Below are 23905 nucleotides of genomic sequence, written 5' to 3' on the forward strand. Positions count from 1 at the left end.
GTTATGTGTTTACACATTTGCGAAGGAACTGGAGAAATGTCACTTGCACCCACTATAATAACTCAGTTCATGTTGCCCTCCATTGTGGTTGTCCCGGTGTTGTGGATCCAGTAATTCAACAAATTGACAGTGTTCTAAATACGTTTTTAATTGGAGACCCAGTTTCATTCATTTATTTGGATGAATGGGAATACTTGGCATGGGCGCTAGGGGGATCTAATACAATCATTGCAATATGAGAAACCTCTGGGTATTAGGCGCGTTATAAATAACCAATCATCATCATCATTAAAGCAAGTCAAAAATTATTAAAAATTGGGTTCGCTGAAAATTCTACTGAAGTAGAGGTTCTGTGTGCTCGTTTCTTGTATGCTTGTTGCATTTCGAAGTTATATTAACGTGCTAATTTATTAAGCGTTATGTTTCCTTTAACCCCTTAAGTGTTAAGGACGAGTATGTTTGTCCTTTTTTGCATAGACTTGATTCAAGTTCAGCAGTTACGATTGAATCGTGTTTCAAGCAATGTAACTAAATACATACGTTAATAAAAGTTAGGGATTAGCAAAAAGTAAAACACATCTATTTATTATTGGCTCACCCGGGGCCCCAGCAAACAATGGGAGGTCCTCTGGCAGTTTAGCAAGGAGAGCTACAGAAAGGAGGGGCACAAACCCATCAAGAGCACCATGGTAGTTTGCTAGGGTGACCATCCTAGACATTCAAGCCCCTGTTCCAAAATCTCAAAGATAGAACAGTGTTTCTGTTAACTTCTCAGACATGCTGCTAGGCGACCAAGTTATCCACACCGCAATATCAGAAACATGACATATCAGGAAGCCCTATCCAGCTAGTTGGAAGGTAACACCTCCCTGGCAGGAATGGTAGCCGTCTCTTTCCATGACAAGTTTTGCTAATGTCCATGCACACGGTGCAGGTTATCCAGGCAAGAAAGGTATGTGACAACACAGGCACATAAAACCGAATATCGATTTCCCTAACGGTTGGGGTTGATACAATATGATTATAGATTGTCAAGGATCTTTGCAGCCCAAGGTTAATGTGTCCAACCATTGTTGAAGATGATCCGTCCCTGTAGAAATGTACACTGTGAAAGTAGGAATGCCAGGCATCTGTACAGTGCCAGCTCACATGCTGCCTTTGTCCTGAGAAGGAGGGTGCTGAGACAAACATGTGGCATCCTAATCATAAGAGGGAAAACTGGGACTCTCCTTTGAAGTGAGAATTTGATCACTTCACTTGGGATCGATCATGTTAGATCATCTGTAAATCCAAGAGATTTTGGGGAAGAGTGCCGAGAATGGGCCGTTTTGTGGTGCCATCTGCCTGCAGCATTGCACCTGAGATGGCTAAATTGCTCATCGGATGTTCAACTCTGATGAATCCAATGGAGTCATTAAGCATTTCCCGGCAGTGACCTCCTCCCATGTGGCCAGGGGACGGCAGCTGCTACCTGATCCTGACCCTGGGGACGGTTATGGGAGGAAACAACCAACAGGGTGATGTCATGGCTTCATTGGATGAGACATGGTATCCCCCATTTGCCCATGGAAAAGTCCCCCTGACACCCAATACCCTAATGGCCTATTGCTATGCATCTGTTCCCCCCTTTAGGGAAGATAGGGAAACCTTGTCCCAGCACTCTTTAGGCCAAACTCCCGCTCTTCGTCTAAAAAATAAAAGCTCAAAAAATACCTTTTTCCGTTCTTATTTCCCTTCATATAGAACTGGTGTTTCATATGGAACCATTGAGAGAGATTTTCCAAGTACTATGCATTAGTTGACATCAATGGACTCCAATTTCCATGACCACCTAAGTACTGGGACTAGGAGGATGAAGGGAATGATGCAGAGAAGAAGGAGCCTCAAGCTCAATGAGCATGCTAGTTGTTTTCAGAAAGCACCTATGCGCAGGACATTTAAAAATGGAAACCAAGCTATTAGTATAAGCTGTTCGGGAGAAGACGTTGCATCTCCCTCGGAGGCCTGTGGAAGCTGGTGTGACTGAGCCATGGGGCTCACCAGCACGGAGAGAAAGTAACGTTGCGTGAGCAGAACGTGCTGCAGAGGTGCCAGGAACCACTGCAAGATTCCTGGGAGTTGGTCAGATGGAGAAAGCAGCTTTACCCTTAACGGGACTTGAAGGACAGCAGGTGTGCAGGAGCAGAGCCGTGAGAGAAGCCGGAGAAATGTCATTGCCGTCCCGAGTGGGAAATTGGTGGCAAAGCTATGCCGCGTAAGCGCGAACGGAACCAAAGAGGCCACACAGAGCCGGTGAGTCAGCCCATGCGAAGTGGGGAGCCTGGGGCATTTTCAGCGACAGCGACATTTCAGACATTGTAAAGCTACAGAGACAGAAACAATAAGAATATTGTTTGCTAGTCAAAAGGGCAGAGTACAAACACGACCCCCAGCAATATATTAGTGCATGGAATGCAGATATGGGGAAAACGTAAAGCGAACACTGAACTAAGGAAGATATATGCAATTTTGGATATACAGAGAAACTGTTATATATGTATGGAAATAAGATATCCTGACAGGCAAGTAAACCAATCAGTTGGAAGTGCATAAAACGTCCTGACAGGCAAGTAAACCAGGCAGTTGGAAGTGCATAAGAAGTCCTGGCGGGGGATTATACTAGGCAATTGCAAACTTACAAGAAGTTCCAAGAAAGGACAGTGTTTGTTGAACAAAGAAAGGACTTTGTAAAAACAAGTACATGAGACGTTCTGGCAAGGGAGTACGCAAGGCAGTTGGAAGTGCATAAGAAGTCCTTGCAGGGGAGTATGCCAGGCAACTGCAAACCTAACAAGAAGTCCCAAGACAGTACAGTGTTTGCTGAGCAAAGAAGGAACTTTGTAAAAGAAGGAATCCCGAGGCTAAGCAGCTTTGAACTTAACAGGATTGTTTTGGGCCAAGAAAGACAGAAGGAACTGTGAGACCAAGAAACTTTGCCATACCATTGAAGAATCCAGGCAGAGGGAAATCACCCTCTGGAACCAAAGTTCTTTTACCTTGGAGAACTTTTATGTTGGAGCATTTCTATTTTCAGTTTTGAACACTTTTTTGCAAGCACCAGGTTAAAGACATTACCCTTAGTTTTCTAAATAGCAGTCAGGCAATATCCAGTTCCAGGCGAGCTCCTTATTTGTTTTGTAATTGTTGTATTTTGAGCACTAGTTAGTTGTCAAGTAAAAGATTATTTATCCCTTTTGTTGTGGCTGCTACACAACTACAAATTGAAAATGGTACAGGTTAGGGAGAAGTGGTTTTTTGCACCAACTTGAATTATTTTGATTCCCTTGTTTGTTAGATTTCAACTTGAAAGAAGGAGATATTACAATTTGAGGTTAATGCTGTGTATTTATTGTTGTTTTTGTATCATATTTAAGATTCATATAGACATTCATAAAGACATTACCCTTCTCACTTTATTATTTAGTTTGTAGTGTGAGGGTCAGGATAGAACATTTGGACACAAGGACGGTTTTGATTTCTGACATCCTGACACTGACAGAGCCTTCGTTTTTGGTTTTAAGCAGGGAATTCCTCTTAGAGTGGAGTCAGAGAGGCGTTTCCCACTCTGTTTATGTTAATACAAGTCTTTAAACAAAAAGATGACAACTTTGTGTCCTGCTTTAATTTCTGACCCCTGGACATTATGCTACACATTCTGGAACACATTCAAAAAATAGTTTTGAGGGGCTTTATCTGTGCCTTTACAAATCGTATTCCATTGCTTGATCTGCTCATTGAGATTCCAGTGTGGGTGCCATGATGTTAGCTTAATAGTTACTTTTATTGTGAAAAAGACTTTCTTGTCCTATTTCCTTTGCTCAAACAGTCCTTCGGCTGAGCAATAGTTGGGTGACCACTGCACTACCAAATATTAAGTTTACCTAGTGAGCATTCAGTAACCCTCTGTCCTGTTACACTCATGTCCCTCTATAATCTCAATCTCGTTTTTCTTTGTCATCTTCGGGACCTCTGTCAGGTGGTCCGGATCTTCCCACCCCTCTACAAAATTCCCCCATTCTTTAGAGGGTCAATGGGCAGTGTGTGATCCGGGTTATTTCTTATTTCTGGTGCACGTCTAACTCTCTGCTAAATTTCCCACCGCACTGACCATGTGGCTGAGTTTCACAATATCCACGTATTTCAGTGTCACAGTGGTCAAACTTGTGGTATATGTTGTCATTCACGATAGCCAAGTGGTACCCTGCTTAATAAACCTAAACCATGTCTTCCTCGGAAGCCCCCAAAAAAACCTGTCTAGTCAGAGAACTCCAATCACTTCCATGTGCTGATTTTTCAGTATACCAGCTAGAGCACGTAAAGATACTCATTCACTATGTGTGTGATGTGGGCTCCCGCAAACACTGAGCCTAGCGCCATGCTGCACTGTGTGTGATGTGGGCACACACACAAATTAGGAGCATAGCTAACAGCGTGCCTTGTATAACATGGCCTCTCTCTTCATGGTTCTTTACAGACTATCGCCGCCCTAACCCGCCACACGGTTCTGGGTACCACCGCTACCAGTTTCTGCTGTTCGAGCAGCCAGGTGGCGAGGACATCACCATGACTGACTACGAACGGAGGACCAGAGGTAAGAGCCTTCCATGTGCAGCGTCTGTCTGAGAAGAAATGCATTCTTCCACTCGCATCTACGGTGGGTAGGGAAGTCATGAGCAAAACTGTAGACATGTGTGCTTCTGCTGTCCAGGTGTGTGTATGTGAAGGAAGTGTGCACCCTATTACCCAGGGACACAGCACCGGGTATGTGTGGTGGGACCAGACATTATGAGGACCAGCCTACACAACTTTGATCCGATTCAATAACCTTCTCTACTATCCAAGTGCGTTTTTCAGTTTGTTGGATAGGATGTTTCACTGATGCGGCCAGTGTTGTGCTTTGTATGTGGGAAGATTACACTGCGGCATTTGATGCATCGAGTGAAAGGATAGCTCAATTCGTAATCTGATAATATCCCAGAATCAGCGCCTTAAGTAAGATAAGAAATCCAGTGGATGGGGCCTAATCAGTCACAATCCAATATTTAGATGTGGGATGCAACTCCCTTGATTAACACAGCAAAACCCCAGGGTCACATTTTCACGATGCTGGTGGCAGATTTTGATCCCCCACACACATATTTCTTACTGCATTCACTGCATTCTACCACAAGAACATTCCATTGTGGAACTTCCTAGGGTTTGCACCTTCCTTTGATGGGAACCTACAGAAATCTTGAGGGGAGAGTACACACCTGACTTTGGGTGATTTGTTCCCTGATGGATGATTCGTGTCTCTAGAAGACTTTACAAGTAAGGTTGGTAGTAGTCCTATCAAGGCCACTACAGTACTTGAGTATGACAGCTGCAGTCAGTTGGTTGTGGCCGATGTTCCCACAGGAGCCGGAGTCGCATCCACTCATAGACGCAATTCTTACCGGGTGCGAGCCTAGGCGTCTAGTCCCTAAACTATATGGGCGAGTACAGAGTAATCAACCTCCTAAATTTGAAATGAGATCAAAATGGGAAGAAATTTAGGGTTGCAGCTTTGATAGTCAGTGGCAAAAGTGTTGTCTGCTCACGAAGGAGGTTTCAATATGTGGCAGGTACAGACTGATCCAATTTAAATTATTAAACCACTTACATTAGCGCCCTCAGAAATGTTCCATGGGGCACCTTGAAATACACACACTTTGAAAATCAACGCGAACTACACTTCATGTGTCACCCTCAGGTGTTACCCAATTACTCAAGTAAGGTGGCTTTTAGGCTCTCTTACTTAGGAGGCGATGTGGCTGATTGGTTCATATTGTTAGTTAAGAGACAAGACTTGATATTACAACACTACCAGAAATTCAAATAAGAGATGGGGAAACTTGTGCCCGAAAGGCTCATACGCATGCACTTGGAACTTGGACTTGAAAGACGTGTTGGCCCAAGTAGTTAACCCAACCCAGGATTGTTTAGAATACATTGGGCCTCATTAGGAGTGTTGTGGTAAGGCAACAACGGCACCGGTAGTGCTACCGGTGCTGTTGTTTACCTCACCGCAACATTCCGAGTTTGCTTGCGGGTGCCCCTCTGGACGCCTGGCCTTTGCATACTCCTGGTCATTGCAGGACAAAACTGGAACTGCGAAGTGACATCCCTTTGGCCATCACCACATCAATAAAATAGGTACCTTTATTCACCAGGGGGGAACACAGGTGGGGAGGGGAGCAAGAAAGGAACGGGAACACAGATCTTTGTTTATTAATAGCTTTCCTCCATTTTGCAGATCAGCCTCAGCCAGTGGAGTAACTTTGCTGAAAATGTTTGGGGGGACATGACATCTGAAGAAAAGGTGCCCCAGCCAAATGAATGTGGACAAAATGGTGTGCCATGAAAGTTGGGGGGACAAACACCCCCGTACCCCTAAAATTACGCCCATGGCCTCAGCCCAGAGAGGGAGAGAAGGTGGAGATAAAACAGGAGCCACTTCGCCATACAAGAGGCAGCCAAAAGAACCCAAACCATCATCCCCAATGGGCACTTCCCCTTGGCTGTAATTCATACCAGTCACCCGGGAGTGCACAGTGTGGGTGGATAGGTGAAGAGCAACATGTGTCGGTTTCCAGGATGTGCCCGGAAGCCAGCAACCAGATAGGACATTACACACACTGGAATGAAAAAGTGGCAAGTCATCTTTAATCCCGGGGGCTTTAGGTCCGACCACAGCGATTCCCGGCCCTAAACCAGGAATGTTCATAAATAATTTAGAAGGAAGCAAAGCTTTGCTCCTCTTTTTCTCATCATCATCATTGGCTGCCAGTGAAGACCCCTGAAGGAGGGAATCCAAAGAAGTTTGAACCCTAGGCACACCTTGTGCATGCTGACCCTCCTTCAGACATTCCCCCACCCTGCTTCTCGTCCTTTCCTCTTTTCTCCCTGAAGAGGTCGCTAGACAAGTCTGATCTATGAAAGCCTCATCAAAACAGGTTCATCCCTGTTCCTCTAAAACCATCAAGGACCACATTGACACCCTCGCTCCGGCACTTGCTGATTTCTGCAACCACTCCTTTGCCTCAGGATCCTACCCCTCCCATCTGAAGCTCTCCCTTGTGCATCCTCTTCTCAAGAAACCCACAGCTGATCCTTCTTGTCCGGACAACTATCGCCCAATTTCCATTACTCCCTTTCTGGGCAAATTCCTGGAAAAGTTGGCCATCTCTCAGATTAACCTTCAATCCAATTATGTTGGCTTTCTCCATGACCACCAGTCTGGCTTCAGAGCTGCCAGAAGCACGGAAACTGCTCTCCTGAACATCCGTGAAGATCTGCTATCCAACCTTGACTCTAACATTCCCTCTGTCCTCATCCTCCTCGATCTCTCTTCTGCCTTCGACACAGTCAACCATACCATCCTGCTCAACCACCTCCGTGATAACCTGGGTATCACTGATCAGGCTCTGGCCTGGCTGACATCTTTCCTCTCTGATCGACCCTCCCAGGTCCAACTTGGGTCCTTCCTATCATCTATTTTCCTCTCTAACTGTGGTGTTCCCCAGGGGTCTAACCTGTCGCTCTGGCTTTTCAACAAATACCTGGCAACTCTCGCCCACTGCATTGCCATTTTCTGCTCAAATTTCCAGTGCTACGCTGATGACACTCAACTCATTTTCAGGTTGCGCTCAGCCACCTCCTCTCCCTCGGTCATCTCTGATTGCCTAACTGCCATTCAAGATTGGTGTGCCGCCAATGATCTTTGTCTGAATGCCAGCAAGACAGAGATCCTCCTCATCGGCACACCTTCACCATCCTTTCCCCTCACTCTCTGGCCGGCCTCCCTTGGCCCTCCTCCTACCCCCACCTGCGAGGCTAAGAACCTCTGGGTCATCTTTGACTCCACACCTTCCTTCTCTGCCCACATCTCTGATGTCTCTAAAAAGTCAAACTTCCTATGCACCTCCTCAGAGGTGCTCTGTCTTTCCTCTCCTTCCCACATAAGCTCATGGTTTCCCAAGCTCTGGTTCTCTCTAGGTTAGACTATTGTAACAGCCTCTTTCTAAATCTACCTGCCTCTACTCTCCGCCCTCTGTAACTAATCCAGAACAGGACTGCAAGACTTGTCCTTGGCCTCAAGCCCTGGGATCGTATCTCTCCAGCTCTGAAATCTCTCTGTTGGCTCCCAGTGGATGCAACGATTAAATTCAAAACCCTCTGCATTGTCCACAAGGCTTTCTGGGGCCTGGGTCCAAAATACCTTCAGCTATCCCTCCGCAATTACCTCCCCTCTCGAGCTCTTCGCTCCTCTACCTCTAACTCCTGGCGGGGCAGTTGTTTTTCAAAGAAATGAGCTGGGGTAGATCTCTGTCTTCTGCTGGGGCCTCACTCTGGAACAGCCTCCCTGCCACTCTAAAACTTGAGGAGAACCATCTCCGGTTCCGGAAGCACTTCAAGACCTTCCTCTTTGCTTCTGCCTTCGCTCCCCCTCTCCCCTGCGGATCTGTTCTCTCTTGGCAATGTGCACTTGGCCACCCTCTGTCCTCCGGACCCAGGTACCTGCTCACCCTGACACCCTCCTGCACTGCCTCCGGGTCACCCCCTGCACTGGGGTCTGTATCTGTACCCATACAGTCCCCCCGCCCCTCTTTTTCTTCCTGCACTTATGTCTGCTGCCTTAAACCCAGCACTTGCCAATTGCTGGCTGCACTACCACTGTTTGTTGCCTTTACTATTTATTTATTTATTAATTATTATTTATCTGTATCTCATTTGCTCCGCACTCTCCACTTCTCCCCCCTCCATGCACTTTTCCCCTCCCTCTCTCCCATGCACTTGTGTATTCTCAATGTCACTGGGCCTAGTAAGATCGCCGTTTTGTTCTCCCCTGTTCCCCTCCCATGCCTTGTCGCGCTCTGAAACACTTGTGTTCGAGCGCGATAGAAATAAAATATCAATATCAATACTCCTTCCAAGTGGTTCATTTGAACTGGTGAACTAACTAATCCACGTCTTGCAGAGTCTAAAAAACCTTATACATCCAAGCCAAGGATGGGGCTAGCTTCTTGAGGGATTGTGAGACCCTCTACCCTAAAGGACTTGACTCTTGCTTGCCTACCGAGACCCCCCTCTCTCCCAAAAGCAGAGAAAGGGGTACTTACTGCCAAGTCATGAGTCCTGTGTGCAACCCAAGGACCATTTTCATTTTCCAGCATCTATCTCTCGATCATTCTGCTATATAGGCTGTGAGTCACAGCAGGGTGCCAGCCAGCATGTACCACTTCAGATTCCTCGCCATACCTGTGCCTAGACTAGTCAAGCCTCTTCCCAGTCAGACCCAGTGAGTAGCCAACCTAGGGCCACTATGAAAAACCATTCGATGGGGAGCATGTGTAGTCATTCCAACTTGGCACAATTTAGATTAAACATGAGTGCATGTCCTGCCAACCTCTTGCTTGTCTGGTCCATGAACTCCAGGATCCTTGAGAAGCTGCAGTGCCAGCCAAGAAAGAGCCATGAGGACCCGAGTGGGTGGTTGGATGATTATGCTACTCTAAGAAGCAGTCTGCATGTAGTGCCAAGCCCTAGGGTGTTTGTAGAGAACCTGGGGTTTTCTGCTTGTCCTGCCAGAGTCAAGGCAGGAGCTTGGGACCACTTACAACCTATTGCAAAACAACAAAACCTGCCACCTCAAATCTTTGGCTTCAGCCAAAAGAAAAATGACCTTCAACAACTGTATCTAAAACAGAGCTCCTCGGGAGACCCCACTCACACCACCCTCCATCTCCACCTCTACCCCCCATCTTGGAAACAGTGGTCGTTATGGATTTTCACAAATCCGTGTAGTACTGCAATGAAGCATTCCCGGGCGTAGTGCATGTGATAATGGCAATCGGCGACACTCATAATGGGGACCAAGGTTACACTGTATCTCACTTAGACTTGCGTGTTACCCCCTACAGAACAGCCGAGAAGCTCCTTGCTTGCCCTGCCCTGTGAGAAGGCCCGGGCCTGGGAGGGTTGGAGCTGAGCCCAGATTGCGCCCAGAAGGTGCGTCTCCCCCCTGCAACTCAGGCATGATGAACCCCCGACATCAATTCATCAAAAGAGGCTGTAAACTGGGGTATCTAAGGCGATGTGCAACTCTCGCTTCCAAATCCAGGTAGCCGCAGCCGTTGCACGGGTCTAGCAAGTTTGCACCAAGAAGAACGCGCAAAATGTTACATTGTTACATTGGCAGCCACTCTAGAGTCTTTCGTAGGGCTGCTAAAATGCGGCAGAATGTCACGTTACTCCTCTAGCCTTCATTTGTATTAGTCATGCTCATTTTGGAATCTCTGACTCCCCAAGACACGTGGACCGATCTTATTCATGAAGATTTGCCGCAACCTGTAGTTTGGTGCTACAATATTTGTTTTCTGCTGGGAAATGCTCCATTTCACGCCACGTATTCTGGGCTGGGGGGATATCTTTCGTTGTCGCAGGCCATGCCTGTTTCTGTGAGAAGGTCGCTTGTGCTGAGCCATTTATTTGCGTGTGGTGCAATATTGCGCTATTGCTGCCTAACCATTTCGGCCCGCAGGGGGCGCCGTGGAACTTTGAGATGATAGAGGACGCGTTGGCACTGACCAGTGGCCACTCAGCACTTTCTCTGGAGCTAAACCATCTGGACACATGCATTAAAAGCTGGAAGCAGTGATTGCCGCCCCTGCTGGCGCTGAAGCCCGGTGTGCTCTGGGCCTATTCCTGAGCACTGGGTGTCATCAGCAGAGAGGGGCCTGACGGTGTGTAATATGTGAGAGCAGAGAACCGCCACCCACAGAGCAGCAACACCATTAATCACAGGGCGCAGATAAACGAGCAACTCCAACTTTACTGCCAGGCCTGCAATTCTGAGGAAGTGTCTGTTCAGGAGACCAGCACCAGAACCGGGACCGCATCAAACGCGGCCTCAGACCATCACTGGGGAAGAGCGGGTGCTATGGGCGTCGGTGAATGTATCGGAGTAAAAGAACAATAACACGTGGGCTTTTGTGGTGCCATTTTTATGATGTATTGCTCCCTTTGTTTAACTGTACTCTGTGCGTTACCCGGCCTTGCAATGGCGATTTCACTTTGATGTATTTGGATTATGGGACTGAAATCAAATCACGTTTTAAAAAGAAGTACAACTGCAGGTATCAGGATGCAAAGACAAAAACTAACTTTAGGCTGGCAACATGTCATCATTAAACGTCGGCGATTTGGAAACAGTAAATAATGTCATGAAGGTTCCACGCGGCCGGTGGCGCTCCATATATAGGTTGTGCACCACATCGCGGACGTACGGTCTTGCTGGAGTGTGGGGGCCAGTGGGGCCACATTGAGAGGGGTAGATCGGCAGTCGAGGTCTAGAGCAGATTGCTGGAAGGCACACGATCCCCGCAGGGGGCGTTGCATTTTCCAGGTAGACGCAAACTGACGTTAGTAAGAGTACATCGTGAGGGTGGGAGTTGGGTGTCTGCGAGCACATCCCGCACAGAGGGACCTGGCGCTGCACGCTCATAAGCAAACACAGATGTGAGGCCGTGGGTATAGGCAGACAGTGGCGTCTCCAGGAATCACATTAAGGGGGGTGGCACAAAGCGGGCCACAGACGAAAGTAGGCAGCACTGCAGAGAGAGTAATCCAGGTAGTAGGGCAGGGGAGTATCCAGCATTGCAAGAGTGGGGGGAGGGGGGCGCGAGCCATGAAAAAAGTCCAGCTACTTTCACCCCAAATGCAGAGTGCCCAATTCAGTACAGTCTCATTCGTGCCCCCAAACTCCCCACCCCTGCCCCTTTCTACTTTTTTGGTAACATTAGTGGCAGATGGCATTTTAACACAGCAACAACCAATAAAACTCTAGAATCATTACAGATGCCAGAAACTCATCTACTAGAGCTCTGCCCAGGCGCTCTAGGGCACAATAGATGCAAACCTCCTAATTTGAATATGGATTGCACCAACTGCAATGACCTCACAGAAATGGACATTGCAAGAAGTATCATCAGTCGTTGATACATGGAAGTTACTTTAGAATAAGTTGCCATAAGTAAGCCACGTGGCAAATAACGTTTTGGTGCAAAATACCTAAATTGCACTATTGTTATATATGCAACTACTCTATAGTCATTAGACTTTTTTTTAAATAACAGCATGAAATATTAACATAAGCTATGAAGTGAATCAATTACAGAGCTGCAGATAAGACCCAGTGCGATTAAATGATTTGCCCAGGATTACACACTTTGGTTAAATGGTGAAACCGGGATGTGGAAAATGTAAGCAACTGAGCACATCTTCCCAGGTTTAGTTGATATCGATTTTTATTAAGGTTTTGCTTTACATTTCGTGGGCTTAAATAATACTTCAATTATAGCGATGCCTTGGAAGCAAGCCACATTACATAATACACTGCCTTTCATAGTAAACTAACTATACACTATTGTCATAGAAATATGTTGAGCAATAAGAGCATGGCTTTAGTTTTATTCTCCCCATCTGCATGCAAAGTCACAATAACATCATGTAGATTAATGTAGTTTAACAAACCCCCCCTTGGGTTTTAAAGCCATGGGGCCTCATTACGATCCAGGCGGTAAGGGGTTAACGGTGCCGTAAAAGGTGTCAGCGCCGTTAAACCCTTACCGTCTAATTACAAGGTCCCTTTGCGGGTCCCCAAGGAACCCGCAAGGGACTTTCGAGGTAATTACAGTACCGCAATTTGCGGTACCGTAATTACCGCCTTCCCCATTCCCATTGAGCCCTATGGGGGCAAAAATGGGAATCGGGAAGGGCCAATGGTGAATGGGGAATTACCGCGCCGCCAACCTTGGAATGGGGCGGTAATTCCGCCATTCACCATGGCGGAGTTGTTAAAATACTGCCGTCAACCATGGCGCTAATAGCGCCATGGGTAACGCCAGGGTCGTAATGAGGCCCATAGTAATTTCATAAAGCATGCAAAATTATTCACCCTTCTCACTTCTGATCACTCCCTCCCATTCCCATTCTAAATGTACACAAGACCCTGCTGATAGCCCCCCCCCTCCCTCCATCAGTGCCTAATGGCTCACATTGAAATGCTCTGCCGACACAGAGCAACGTGAGAGCCCCTCTGCTGCCCAGAGCTCCTTGGGACAGGAGGAGAACCTCTCCTGAATTGCCATCTTGTACCATCCCAGATGGTTTGCTCTGTCATCACACCTTAGCAGCGTTTAAGCAGTATTGTTCTTGGGTATCTGCAGAAATTATCGAATTCGAAAATACCTTCTGCAAAATCACCTAATTTATTTGGTCCAAATTGTTAGGGATTTTTGTAAATATTAGGGTATATTTCACGGTAAGGTAAGCAGAGGAAGGTCCGGGGTCTACCCCCACAATATTAAAAAAATAATTCGACCAAAACAAAATTCAGTCATTTTGCAGTAGGTATTTTATTTTCAATTATTTCATGGTAATCCTTGTTCTTGGGCTACATATTCACCCCAGAGGTAACAGCAATGACGAGGCAGTCATCAGAATCCCTTTTCTATTAGAGGTGCAGAAGCAGCCCGTAAAAAGGAGGGGGAGGACTGGAAGATGGAGGAAGGGGTCATGCAACATTTTCTTGTCTGTATAATCCAGGTATAATCCATTTTTATCACGCCACAGCATAATTCCATTCTCCCAATTAAAACTCCTGTTTAATAACAGTTGTGTGGGTCACGGAGGTCACACAGTGAATTTAAGATTTTGAAACTTCCCATGAAGAAGCACACCCACTGGACTGCAAGCATTCGTGTCATTGAAAACTACTGCAGCCAGCAACAACGGTTAAAGGGAGACTTGTTCTCCTTGTCCAGTACCTCCTGCGCCTAATGCAGCAGACACGAAACGCTTGGTTTCACAGCTGCCCGATCAACCACTGTCTTGCTTTCAACGCCTCTTCAGCACTGGATCCTCCATGCATCACATGCTTTGAATGATTTCCACTGGGAAATATTGGTGCCTTTTAAACCCAAGAGGCAGTTCAGAACAGTAGCCAGCCCCCTTCTCTTGCATAGTTTTCTTAATAGCCGATGGGTGGGCCACCAGAGACCACTTGACAGCCTTTCATCGCTCATGGAAATAGGGACTCCTCACCAAGAGCTCCTACTCACCCAATTCAATATATTTTCTTTTCCTTTCAACAATTTGAAATCTTATTTCAGCCAGAAAATGTACTGTTATGTTTTCCCTTCGGACTGGGGTGGACTAGGAACCAAAAGAGGCCCTGGAAATAATGTTCAAAGCAGCCCCATATTACGCATTTTAAGCAAACGCGACCCCTTTTGCCATAAGGAAATTTGGAAATAAAATAAGGAAGCACATGAAAGAGACCCATGATGCAGAGGCCGCACAGGACATCTGCAGAAGTCCCTGTAGGCCAGTCCACCCCTGCGGCTTCCAGAAGCTGCGGATAGGTTCATTTTCCATGAGGCTCCCAATGATTGCTGGTTTATTGCAGGTTTGCGGCGATAGGCTTCCAAGTTCTTCATTGGCAGGATTGCCGTGGTCAATAGAGAGCAGTTTTGCATAGCCCCCTTTCTAGACGTACATGTTTAGGAATGCGTTTTGTATCATTGCTTGTTTCTTAGGGCCCCATTTAGAGTTTGGCAGAATTCCAAACTCCAATTCTATTACCACCAGCGGCATGCACACAGTAACAGAAAGAGTCGGCATGATTTAAAGTCATGCAGACCCTTTAGTTATTGCCCATTTTGGAGTCCAATAAGAATCAGAGGAATCAGTTATTTACAGCATTTGGCAATTACCGCGTGTGGCTATTACCACTGCAGTAATGGTTTTGTGTGGAGGAATTTAAACTCCTTAGTTATAGTTTATACAAACTGCGAATTTCTTTTATAGATTTTTAGCGCCTGTCAGTAACCACAATGTACAATGTGGTCAAACAATCCAGTACAAGGTTGCTGGGAAACACCCTGAACACTGGCGCCTCCCATGCAACATAAGTTACCATTGCATTCAAATGAAAAATGACTATTTCTGCAAAATTAAACACATCATTTAATATCACATCATCTTCTTCAATCGAGGGGCAGACAGAATTGGCCAAAGCAGTTCAGACTTCTTAGGTCCTTCATCAGGTCAAAACTCTGTCTTGAAAAAGTGTAGCAAACGTCTGTATGTCTTCACAGTAGGTACATGCTCACTGGGATTAGATTCCTTTGGGAATGTTCTGCAGCAGCATATGGCGTACCTACAATGCTGGCGGCAAATGCTGTCGCACTACTAGACTTCTTCGCGAAGAGCGAAAAGATAAAAAAGGAAAAAAGACGCATTTATAAATAACGGTTGTTTGGTTGGAGAGGGAGCAGGAGGCTGGACAACAATCTCCCTTGGGTGTGGTGGGGCTAAAAAGACTGTACAAGCCGGGACATGTATACCAGAAGCGGCTGGGCTAAACCGTGGGGCCAGGGCTGCATTGGGCGGGGCCTGCCACCGTTTGGGCCAGGCCGGACAGGCCCAGAAGATTGAAGCCCTGGGCCGGGTACGGCCCCGGCTTAGATGATAGCCGCCTGGCCCGTAGCACGTGAGCAGAGTGGCCCGCAGCCAATCAGCATGGCCATATACCCTGTCGGTCTGCCCTGGTGCAAATCAGGGTGGGCCCAATAAAGTGCTGGCCCGCTGAGGACAGGCTGTTGGGCTGGTAAAGAATAAAGTCCTGGGCCATGACCCTGCTGCAACCGGGATGAAGATCAGAGGCCTACCAGGGGCAAGGATGGGACTCGCCGAACAATAAAGCCCTGGGCTGCAAGGATGGGCAGCCCGGGTGAAGAACTCTGGCGTATCGTTCATCAATGCCAAAGCACAGGAAAGACTAGGGCAAGCCCGCTTGGCCTGCACCACATAGGCCCAATGACAGAGCAGCACTCGCTGAAGGAACCAGAGCGAAGATGTGAGTGGGGCGGCCCCCATGGGCCCAGGCCTCCAAAAAGGATTGGCATGATCCCGCCAGTGAGGCGGCGTGAAAGCGGCACCCAACATACAACAGGGCATCGCAGGAAGAAGAAGCACACACCGGGGCCATGCAGCGTGAATGAGGTAACAGGGCTGAGAGGGCTGTGAAGGAGTATCTATAGACATGTTTAGGGGTGGACAATGGGAAGGGGCTGCTTGCTGTATTCCCATCAGCCCTCCAAGAGACTGAGAGGATATGTATTAGTTAGGTAAGTGATTACATGTTTCTGTACATATTCGACTGTCCATTCGAAGTTTCCGTTGTCACCACACAGTGTATGCAAGTACAAGTAAGATTTACTGTGGGCTTTGGCTCTGGGTCACAATACAGCATATCCCTTTGCATGGACACACAGGTGGTCTTTTTCTGCTTGAGATAATTTTTATTTTTTATTTTTTTGTTTAAAGCACTGACCTAACTTGAGAGCAGTAGGGCACTGTAGAGGGTGTGGGTAGCCAGCGTATGGGCTGGCATCTAACCTGTAGAACAGCACTTTGTCTTCCGGTTTGTGCACTGGTCTGTACATCCATGGAGATTGGTCTTTGGTCAGGTGTTGTTGACAAAGCCATGTTTTGTGAGATTTTCCGAAATTGGAGAATTGCGGGGGAAATCCGAGCTAATACCCGGATCGAGTTCCAAAGGATGGGTGTGTGTCTAGAGAAAGATTGTTTGTGTGTCTTCTCTTTGAGGGCAAGTTGGGATTTCAGCTGGTTGGTCACTTTGTTGCACAAGGAGCGTGTTCCACCAGTTATGCCACCAGGCACGATGGGGAGCTGCTTGTGACTGCTTTGTAGGTGATACGTGCAATCTTGAGCACTATCCTGGAGAGAAAGCCAATGTAATTCATGTAAGACAGGGGCGATTCAGTCAAATTTCTGTGCACCTGTAATAAGACGTGCTGCAGCCTGGTGGACTGCATTTAGGGGACCCAGGTGAGTGGCTGGGAGCCACAAGGGATGCACTAAGGTCTCGAAGTTCTGCAGTGGGATGAAGGGTTTGATATTGAGAAGGGTGAAGATTTGGAGATAGGACATTTGGGCCTGGTGGTAGGTCAGAAGAAGGAGACAGATTCACTCGTGGCATTTTAGCAATCAGTTTTATTTAAATAATAAAGGAAAAGGCCTATCTATCCCTAATAGTTTGGTCTTTGTCCTACCTAATGCAAATCTAACTAGGGTTCTCGTCGTCAGTGAGATTGTCCAAAGTCATAAACTGTCCTCTGTCTCAAACTACCCTTTTCTGTCCATATCATTGTTCAAAAAGGCTCAAAGAAAAGAGGGGTCCAGGGGAATGACTCCCTTCTCCTGGACAGGCTGTTATAGTTTCAACAAGTTTTTCTTGGCATGGCTTTCAGAGTTCTTATAATCCTTCATAGGGGCTCTGTCCTTCCGGGGCTTCCCCTTTCCTACTACTGCCACAGTTCCTTCTTCAAGTCCAAGCTGTCGTAGCCAGTGACCCTGGTCTTGGCTGGCCTCCAAACCAGCAAATGTCTCTCTGTTCCTTGCCAACTCATGAAGTACTTGGGATTTTCACCTGCACTGTGGGTTTAGTTTCACACACAATTCTTCCAGTACCTGTGGACAATTAGCCCCTTTCCACTTCTCTCTCTCTCTTTCTCTCTCTCTCTCTCTCTCTCTCTCTCTCTCTCTCTCTCTCTCTCTCTCTCTCTATCTCTCTATCTCCATCTCTCTCTCTCTCTCTCTCTCTCTCTCTTTCTCTCTCTCTCTCTGTCTCTCTCTCAGTGTTTCATGTATTTTATACCTTGCAACACTGCCCTCATGATATTTTCCTTTCTCTTCCCAACATTGAGTAGCACTGGGATGAGTTTGGTCACTCCTGTGGCAGCCTTTGTCATCTTTACACTATTCACTTGTACTGAGACGAGTATGGGTGGTCCATTGGTAAATTCTGGTACTCTTCCTACCTTCACTGGTACTGGAACGAATATGATTGGTCCCTTGATAGTCTCTGTTAACTTCACAACATTCACTTGTACTGGGACGATTATGATTGGTGCCTTGATCGTCTCGGTTAAATTCACAGCATTCAGTTGTACTGGGACAAGTATGATTGGTCCCCTGCTAATCTTTGTTAATCTTCCAACCTTCACTGGTACTGGGATGAGTATGATTGGTCCCTTGGTAATTTTCATTCAATTCGTGCTGTTGAGGTGGAGCCAAGTACCAACGCTCAAAGCTCCGCCCCCATGCTGCCTATATACTGGGAACCACAGTGTGCAACACGTGCAGTACCTGTAAGAATGCCTCTACCTCAAAGAATTATGGAAGTAAGGTACCCATTAAGGAAACCATATATGCACTCACGACAATATGATGGCCATTTGAATGAAATCCCGGAGGAAGTATGAAAATGAGTGACAAAGGAGATTGGTGACGTCATGTAAAGCAGAATTGACGCATCCAGAACAGAGACAAGGGGCTGAATAATGTAAACATTCTATGATATCTGAAGATGAAGTGATAAAAATGAACAACATTTCAGGCTTGAAATGAAGATGTTCATGCTACAGAAACAATGAAGAAAATGCAAAGTCATTTTACAAGTACAGATGCAGTAAACTAAAGTAGGGAAAAGTATTCTTAAGGCTGGCTACATAGTGAATAGATTGCGGCGATGCACCAACGTATATACATAGGAATGTGTAGACTATGGATGTTCCACAACGCATTTTAGCAGAGTCTGGACCCTTGAATAGAAAGGCTTTTTTAGTCTGGCACAGTTGGAAAACGACTCAATGACAGAGGTGAATTCAAGAAAGGCTTGGCTGGCCCAGCACCAGGAAGTCAAGGCCAATGTGAGCCTGGATGTTCATGCTTTAGTTAAAAAACGTGTGAAAAGAACAAACTCCTGTCTGAGGTGAGGAGCAAGAACATTGAAGACGTCAGAGGCTCATCATTTAATAATATTTTAAATACATAACAGCTCTGAAACATGGTCTCCAGTCACATGGTCGGATGAAAATAGATACTGAGTTGAGCTGTATCGAAACCAAGAGACAAAGTATGCCTATACTGCTTTTTATTCTCAGGCACAGAGAACATTTCCAAGGCCAATGTTCAAAGGCTAATTGACTGGCAGACGGAAAGAGTGATGATAGATGGCGGGCTAATTAGGTGTGAAGCTATGGTAATGACCAGCCCACCAGCACCTGGGTGCCAGCCTGCGTGTGTGCAATATTACAGAGGGTTAATAGGGTGCCAACCAATTATAGCAGGCCACGTAATAGAAAGCCCAACAGTTTATGTAACCAATAGGACGTCGTGTATTTGATGACGTTCATAATGACTTGCACTAGAGGAGGGGTTAGTTGCCCCACCTGATGATAGAGACCCAATCACTTTCCCTGACAAGTATGGAACGTAAACCTAGATGTTCCCTTTAAGCCTATCACTTTCCCAAGTAGGTTTTTGTAGTTTGCCACTTAGATTGACGTCAATGATGATGAGATTTTGCTATATAAACTGTATTTTTTATGAAACTCGTTGAGTGAGAAGATCGAGCGGATGTTCGTTGATGTTCATAATACTCAGTGTTTTAGATAATTGAAAATAAAACAGACGTACTTTGCCAACTTCCTGAGTCAGTCTGATTATTGATGTTTGAGTATATTCTGCATCCCCATCCATCTCAAAGTATTGCTACCCCGTCTTAAAGGGCCTAGTGTTGGGTACACAGGTTCAGTGCCACTTCCTCCAACCAGAACTCCCACCATTCCCATTACCTCTGTCACACAGGATAGGCATCACCGGTTCTTCCCGCAGAGTCAGGTTCACCCATCTGACATAACCTGCTTGGATTTCCTCTTCTTTCCTCAGCGGAGCCGTGCTTGGTATGGTCTTAGTGTTGTTGACCACTCGGTCCACCCTGTCTGGGCCTTGCCACTGCCTCCACAACTTGCTCGAATTTTCAGTTCAGTCTTGTGCTTCCCGAATGCTTCTCTCTTCCCTCGTCTGGGCTGCCCATTCTATAACATGCAGCTTTGCCTTCGCTGACTGCTTTCTCAGTTCAGATTTGAATCTCACAGGCTCCGGGAACGAGATCTCTTTCCATTGGTCCTTCCTTTGTTTTTATGAGGAGGTGTTGGGCCCTCCCCAGCATAGGCCCACAGTCCTTTGTCTCTTTCCATGGTGCATTCATCATGCTTCGCCCTATCTTCTTTGTCTCAGTGCGGCTGGCTGCCAACCACTGATTACTCTTCATGGTTTTCTTCTTCTTCTTCTTCTTCTTCTTCTTCTTCTTCTTCTTCTTCTTCTTCTTCTTCTTCTTCTTCTTCTTCTTCTTCTTCTTCTTCTTCTTCTTCTTCTTCTTCTTCTCAGTATGAGTGATTGGTGAAGGTTGATTACTGACAATGTTACAGTAGCAAATAGTGACTGGTTTGGAGGAAATGTTATGATTCTTTGATGTTATAGTTGCCTCCTCAAGAGAGGTCATAGGGAGTTTCTAGATGGAGCGGGAGTCCTTGTCCTCAAGAGGGGAGTCTCTCCCTGAGAGGTCCTGCTGACCGCCACCCCTAGGGGGATTACTGCGCAGTGGGCTCACCTCTCTAGCCTCAAAGAAAGGGCTCCCCTCTAGGGAGAAGTGACGAGAACCTGTGAATCCTTCTTGGCTTTGTGTTTCTGTAAAGACAGACTGCTATCAATGGTGAAGGCTAATGATTTTGCTGAATCCGAGAGTTGCTGATCAAATCCTTTTAGGCACATATCATTGAGCCACTATTGGACAATTTGTTGTTTAGTGGGGGACCGATGAGGATGTATTTAGTCTTGGATTGGTGAGGTTTAAGGTAGGCAGTCAACATCCAGCACCAGATGTTGGCTAGGTAATTGTGGATGCAACTTAAGTCCTGTGACTTTTTACTTTCATGTACAACTGAGTATTGTACGCTTATTGTTGGATGGTTATATTGGGATCATGAAGGAGTGTGCTCAGAGGCTCCATGTAAAGGTTAAAAACAATTGGTGAGAGGACGGAACCTTGGCGGACCTCACAGGAGACTGGCAGTCGGTTAGAACGCAATGTGTTCATCTGGACGGCCTGGTGTCTGCCCAAGGGGTAGGAGGTAAGCCACTTCAGGACAGTGCCAGAAAATCACATGTTGTCACTGAGGAGGGAGAGGAGGTATGCGGGGGGCAATGGTGTTGAATGCAGCTGAGGGATCAGCAAGGATGAGGAGGCATGGACACTGGCTCTCTCAATGCTACACCTACAGCGGAACGCAGACTGATAGTTGTTGAGGAGGTGTAGTTGTTCAATTCTGACAAGTATTTGTGTAGCGACTACTTTTTCCAAGATATTGCTAATAAACAGGAGGTTCGTAATGGGACGGTAGTTTATCCAGTTCATCTGTGTCTAGGGTCGTTGTTTTCTAAAGAGCTTGAATGAGACCAGTATTGAGGGTGTCCAGGAATGACCCGTCTCTGTGGGAGGCCTAAATGATGCTGATGAGTGCATTGACCGTCGGGCCCATAAACTGCTTAACTGCGAAAAACCAGAGAGAGCAACATAGCAGCGAGTGAAGAAGCACTCCTGCTTGCATTCAGAAAACAAACACTGAAAGAATGGACATTTTTTGGGACCTTGAGAGTTTATGCTATATAACAAAGGAAAACATTTTCTTTATTTTGAACTTCGACAAACGGGACACAAACTGATAAAGTCAGGTGACATGTCAGCTATTAAATAATTTTGTGAACTGAAAATAGGAGGGATTCCTGGAAACACAGTGAGGCAGCAGATTAAAGAACAATGAGGGCAAACTGTGCCAGCTTTCCCTTTTAAGTTGTTTTTCTAAGTGTTGGTGCCAGTTTAAAAGTTAGGATTTGGACAGAGGACAATGATTATTATTTTGACTAATTTTGACGAGCACCCTTAGTTTAGTTTGTTATGTAGGGAGCTACACTATTAGCTATAGGGCCAGTAAGCCAATTTCCTTAATTTAAATTAAAGTCCTGCAGCAAAAGTATGTCATCTGGTCCGAGTCTTTCTTCTGGTACACCATATATGGTGTCAGAGTGGGATCAGTATTACATGATAGGACCCATGCTAGTTCGATGCTTACGGTCAGATGCCAAAATGTCTAAATTGGCTACCCCCCAGTCTTTGGAATTTGACTAATGCAGCACTGAGGAAGTACATATCCTCTCTAATAAAAGACACCTAATACCCACGGATATTAGTGTTTCCCCTCCCACAGGAACGTTTATATTCGCCTGCCCAGCAAATCTGGCCTCATCTGGCAATATTCCCTGGCTGCAGTAGCAGGGCTGGTAGATCCGGATTATAGAGGGGAAATCAAAGTTATCGTACACATTCATGGCCCTGACCCCTATGAGGTTAAAATGGGAGATTCAATAGCTATGGGTATTTTAGAACAAGCCTTAACTCCTATCCCTCAAGAGGTTGAGGAGTTAACGTAGACCATGTTAGGATTTAGAGTGTCTGACCTGCCCATAATGACTCCCACCAGCCCAAGTCCAAGGGTCTCGCCCCTCTTACTGACTTAGCTTTTGCCCAAAGGAATGACCCCATCCTTACCACAGCCTTTGGGAGGGCAATTTCATAAGAACAAGTTTGTAGCCAGGCAGGACCCGTCTTTTATTATTAGGAAAACTTTATTATACAGAGGGGATACCGAGGGAGTTGGCCTGCCCAGAACCCAACTGGTAGTCCGCAGAAGTCACCAGAGAATAGTGTTAGACCTGGCCCAATCCCACCTAACAGCCGCTCGCTAGGGATAGAAAAGACTTAGAGTTAATTGGTGCCTCGATTCTATTGGCCTGGAGTATTCTTGGACGTATAAAAGGTATGTGGCTCCTTGTAACATATGTCAAAAAATGGCAGTTACTTCAGTACCCCACGCCCCGTTACAACCACTTCTCATTATCAAAGTCCCCTTCTCCCGGATTGTGATGGATATTGTAGGGCCATTAGAACCATCTAAGCTGGGAAATACGTTCATTCTAGCTACAGTGGATTACGCTACTCAGTATCCCAAAGCGTGTCCCTTAAGGTACAATAATAGCCAGCAGATCCTAAAACATTTACGCCCCTTTCTTTCCCGAGTAGGATTCCACAAAGAGATCCTTGTGGACTAGTGAACCACCTTTAAGTCTAAAATCATGCACAAGCTGAAGGAAATCCTATAGCTAAAAACATTAAGAACCTCATTATATCACTCCTATGGATTTATGGAGATTTAATCAAACTTTCAACAAACACCGGCACAACTTAATGGAAAACAATGGCCTTAATTGGAATGTCATGATTCCCTGGGCTTTTCTGCCATCAGAAAAACATCTCATGCCTCCTTAGGTTACTCCACCTTCGATCTGTTACTGTCGAACCACACAATGCTTTAGACATGGTCAAGGAAACCTGGGAGGAAGAGAAGAGGCTACATTACCCATATCTCAGACAGCCTAGAAACTTAAGACCCAAATGGCCATAGTCCGTGAATTTTTAAAAACCCATTTGAGTGGAGCCTAGGAACACCAAAAGGCTCTACATGACAATTGAGAAGTGACCCGGTCCTTTGCCATAGGGCACTCCATGCTAGTTTTGTTACCAACCTCAGAAAACAAAATGGTATCTAAGAGGAATATCCCTTAAAAAAAGCCCCCCTCAATTACATAATTGCCCAGCCCGACCGAAACAAAACACCTACATTTATTATTTTAATCTGCTTAAGGAGTGGAAAGTAGACCCTTTTGAAAATTTCAGCCTTCCCACGACCACTCTCTTAACTGAGAACGAGAAGTTCATTTAGTACCCAAAAATCTGCCCTGCCACAGCAGGAACATCTTGATGTTCAACTAACTCAATTCCTAGAGGTATTCTCCAAGG

General features: G+C 46.1%; 1 protein-coding gene across 1 annotated transcript in view; it reads left to right on the forward strand.

The window, feature by feature from the left end:
* PEBP4 (phosphatidylethanolamine binding protein 4) overlaps positions 1-23905 on the forward strand; it is a 1711365-nt gene that overhangs the window by 1611144 nt on the left and 76316 nt on the right. The window contains exon 7 of the mRNA XM_069620182.1: positions 4514-4630. Within this exon, the coding sequence (XP_069476283.1) occupies positions 4514-4630 (117 nt within the window). The remainder of the gene's footprint in view (positions 1-4513; positions 4631-23905) is intronic.

This window comes from Ambystoma mexicanum, chromosome 10 (genome assembly GCF_040938575.1).
Source record: "Ambystoma mexicanum isolate Mex_15411 chromosome 10, UKY_AmexF1_1, whole genome shotgun sequence".
Taxonomy (NCBI): Eukaryota; Metazoa; Chordata; class Amphibia; order Caudata; family Ambystomatidae; genus Ambystoma; species Ambystoma mexicanum.